Below are 4,482 nucleotides of genomic sequence, written 5' to 3'. Positions count from 1 at the left end.
AACCTCTCTATCACGTCATCAACGAATGAATGAATTATACAACTCGTATACCCAATTTTTGTCTTAAAAATTAAAAAAAAATTTAAAAGTTAAGGACACCTGTCATTAACGTATAAAATTGTTTTTCGACGCGTCATACAGAAGATCCATATTTGTTAACTTATGCGATTAGACTTGTCATTCAAAGAGATTATTAAATCAAATTTTATTTTGTATTACGGTTACAAATTATTATTATTATTATTATTATTATTATATATATATATATATATATATATATTATTTTAAAAAAAAAAAATTTGAGTTATAATTCAACATGTGTGTGTATGTATATCGAGTTCTCTAACATTTCATAGTTGAACCAATCCATAAAATAGTGTTGTTTCGAAATAGACCATTATTGAAGAAGTCTTTGTCTTTAACCAACCCTCACCAACCCAAGTGGGCCTCCCACTCACCCACCAACTCCATCAATCATCAATCCTTTATTTGTAAAATTTGACCTTACCCAACTAAAGAAATTTGCTTATAATTATAAATAAATCTTTAAGCTTAGCTAAACATAACTTGCTAAAAAGACAAAAGTACCCTTCACCAACTCCCCCAATACCCACCTACTTTCCATCCCTGTATATAAAAATGTTATTCTTCCCACCACTTCTCATTCTTCCACCACCCCCCCAACCACCATGTCTCTCTCTATATTCCTTATCACTTTCACGCTCCTCTTACTCGCCTACCAGCTCTACCAAAAGCTCCGATTCCGCCTGCCGCCAGGACCACGGCCGTGGCCGGTGGTCGGAAACCTCTACGACATAAAGCCGGTGAGATTCCGCTGTTTCTACGAGTGGGCACAAACCTATGGCCCAATCATATCCGTCTGGTTTGGATCGACTCTGAATGTTATAGTTTCCAACACAGAATTGGCCAAGGAAGTGTTGAAAGAGCACGACCAGCAGTTGGCGGACAGGCATAGAAGCAGGTCAGCGGCTAAATTTAGCAGAGATGGACAGGATCTGATTTGGGCGGATTATGGACCACACTATGTTAAAGTTAGGAAAGTTTGTACACTTGAATTGTTTTCTCCTAAAAGGATTGAGGCATTGAGGCCTATTCGAGAAGATGAGGTCTCGGCTATGGTGGAGTCTATATATAAGGATTGCACTAATCCTGGTATGTCTTTGTTAGTATTCAATATTTGATTTTTATTTTAACAATTTTTCGGTATATTTATTTAATTTACTTATTATCTTCTTCTACTTATAGCATTAGAGAAATTATGTTGTGCATTTCGAATGTGATCAATACCTCCATTGGTGTGTGTAAAGAAATCTCCGAATTTAGCACTTCTGTTTTCGTTTATATGAACAACAGAATATCAGTTTAGACTCGATTTGATGAACTGTATACAGTTCATATGATCAAATTGTACTAGCTACGCTTTACAGCTTCAATTGTTGGTTTGGAATTAGGTGCGACTTATAGTTGTCAATATCCAAGTTGGTGAACATCTAAAGCTCCACTCTCTTTTCATCTCTCCATCAGTTGGTGGGCCCCATATAATTGAATGTGAAAAAAATAAAAATTATTTATAGCACGGCCAAGAAAAACTTTCGCTCACCGCAATTTGAAAATTAAGCCCCTAGCTCCACCCCTGTTGGTAGGTAAACCAAATAACGTGTAATAAAATATGAATTGATGCGCATTTGGTAGAAGAGACTTGATAGCACTAAACGTGTTAAGAAAAAGAAGTTAAAATATTGTTCAATGTATTGTCCATTGGGTACAGTATGGATTTTAAATTTTCCTTTGCATGTTGTGTCAATATTGTGGCTAACTTAGCTGAATCTATGTCTATCATGTGATTGCGAGCTGTGGCTAATAGAATTGAAATGTTGTGGGATGTGTTTAACTCTGAGCTTGATTTATAATTACTGTATAGACCTTACCGAGCTTTGCCTGTTGCATCCTTGTGCGGAATTAAATGTTGTCCGGGGTACGCACATCTTAAAAAATTGTGGGCTAGACTGTATCCAAATTAAACATTGACTTCGTCGCCTTATGCCATTCATGTCATGCATTTACTAGTTTTTCTTATGCCGCTTCCTAGTTTATTCTCTGTTGAAAGGCATCTGAAATTCGCCTGCAATCATAATTATACAGGTAACTTGGGAAAGAGCCTACTAGTGAAGAAATATCTAGGAGCTGTGGCATTCAACAACATAACGAGACTTGCATTTGGAAAGCGATTTGAGAATTCTGAAGGTATAATAAATGAGCAAGGACAAGAATTTAAGGCCATTGTTGCAAATGGATTAAAACTCGGCGCATCTCTTGCCATGGCTGAGCACATCCCATGGTTGCGTTGGATGTTCCCACTTGACGAAGAGGCATTCGCCAAGCATGGAGCTCGTAGGGATCGTCTCACACGAGCTATAATGGAAGAGCACACCCTTGCTCGCCAAAAGAGTGGGGCCACCAAACAACACTTTTTTGATGCATTGTTGACACTTCAAGAGAAATATGACCTTAGTGAGGACACCATCATTGGTCTCCTCTGGGTAAGCCAATTACTAATATCATCAAACTACAATTTTAACATGATGGTATCAATTGATTACATCTGTGGGCAATTGGGTAAGGTAATCGTGCTATTTATAATGAAAACTGCCATTTGATAGACTGGCATGCCTTCAGCAGTGTTAATAAAGCTTCTGGAGATGAAGCAATTTCTATGAGTTGCTTTGCTTTTTGCTTACATCCTGAGCTATAAAGCAGATCCCTTGCTTAGCTTTGCCAGTTCTGTGGTATTATAAAATTGTAGAGACTGGTGCGTTGCTAACAACGACAACAATAATAATAAAAGAGGAACAGCATCCTTATATTGCCATCTTAGTATGAGAGAAGAAAGAAATGGAGCTTCAAACTGACAAGTCTATGTTTGAAAATTTACAGGACATGATTACTGCAGGAATGGACACAACTGCAATATCTGTTGAATGGGGTATGGCAGAGTTGATCAAGAATCCAAGGGTTCAACAAAAGGCTCAAGAAGAGCTAGATCGTGTGATTGGATATGAACGTGTGATGACTGAACTGGACTTCTCAAACCTTCCCTACCTTATGAGTGTGGCTAAGGAATCCCTTAGATTGCACCCTCCAACTCCTCTCATGCTTCCTCATCGTGCCAATGCCAATGTCAAGATTGGTGGTTATGATATCCCCAAGGGATCAAACGTGCACGTCAATGTTTGGGCAGTAGCACGAGACCCAGCTGTGTGGAAGAACCCTTCAGAATTCCGACCAGAGAGGTTTCTTGAGGACGATGTTGATATGAAGGGACACGATTTTCGACTTCTGCCATTTGGTGCTGGAAGAAGGGTATGTCCTGGTGCACAATTGGGCATCAATTTGGTTGCATCCATGTTAGGCCACCTCTTGCACCATTTCCATTGGGCTCCCCCTAGTGGGATGACTGCAGAAGAGATTGATATGGGAGAGAGCCCTGGTCTGGTCACCTACATGAGGACTTCATTGCAGGCTGTACCTACCCCTAGATTACCGGCAGAATTGTACAAACGTGTGGCTGTTGACATGTAATTTGTTGAATTTGCGAAGAAGAGCAATTTTAGAATTCGTTTAACGAGAATGAATTTTGGTTGGTCTTGGGAGATCGTGAGCTGATGTTGAAATTTCATTTGGGTGTTGGGACAACCTTGTTTGAATGTTTAATTTGGTATCACAAACACTTCCAAATTATATGTAGTTCGGAGTTTGTAAAACCTCATGAAAAGTAAATATCATACTTCTGTACTTGAGAATAGATAAGAAGCAACTTTCATTTTACACACTGCAACTTTCCGGTTACCGGTTATGCAGCTACTAAATCAATGTAATATATGTTCAAAACAATGTTGAAAGTTCTGCATTTTCATTGATGAACAATTTTTTAGGAAGCTGGATTGCAGTTCTGCTTAAAATCCAGAACAGGTATGAAGCAAAGAAAATAAGAAATACACTGCGAATGAAATATAAAAAGCAATGATACTAGCTAGCAAAAAAATAAAAATAAATAAGGTAAAAGCGTAGTCAATATAGTGTTATACCCTGTCATTGATGCTTGTGCCCAAGGATTCACAATGTGACATTTTCCTTGGCTCACGAAATGCCAATAAAAAATGGACTTTATGCAATTGAATTAACTTCATAGTATTAACCATTCTAGTAGATTTAATCCATTGCCTAGTGCTTAGTAGGTGATAATTGATAGCACGATATAGACAAGTATCTAGTTTAACATGCTACGCCCATGTTTAGCTAAACCAAACAGGATAAACATTCCACAAGTGATATATATACACACACTTCAACATTTATATAGTAGAATTCTTGATTGTTAATTATGGTAGAACAATGAAATAGAAGAGTCTTCTGAGATAGACCTGGCAATCACAGCATGCGTCAAATGCACTAAAAGTACAA

The 4,482-nt window shown here is 37.9% G+C and overlaps 1 protein-coding gene across 1 annotated transcript; it reads left to right on the top strand.

The window, feature by feature from the left end:
* Positions 1 to 655: 655 nt before the first annotated feature.
* Positions 656 to 3,850, top strand: LOC111401521 (cytochrome P450 98A2-like). Its single transcript, XM_023029292.1, has 3 exons — positions 656 to 1,173; positions 2,164 to 2,561; positions 2,956 to 3,850. The coding sequence occupies exons 1-3, from the start codon at positions 690 to 692 to the stop codon at positions 3,598 to 3,600; spliced, it is 1,527 nt and encodes a 508-aa protein (XP_022885060.1). The 5' UTR covers positions 656 to 689; the 3' UTR covers positions 3,601 to 3,850.
* Positions 3,851 to 4,482: the final 632 nt, after the last annotated feature.

The sequence above is a fragment of the Olea europaea genome, chromosome 10 (assembly GCF_002742605.1).
Source record: "Olea europaea var. sylvestris chromosome 10, O_europaea_v1, whole genome shotgun sequence".
Taxonomy (NCBI): Eukaryota; Viridiplantae; Streptophyta; class Magnoliopsida; order Lamiales; family Oleaceae; genus Olea; species Olea europaea.
This window is presented reverse-complemented; position numbering and strand designations above follow the sequence as displayed.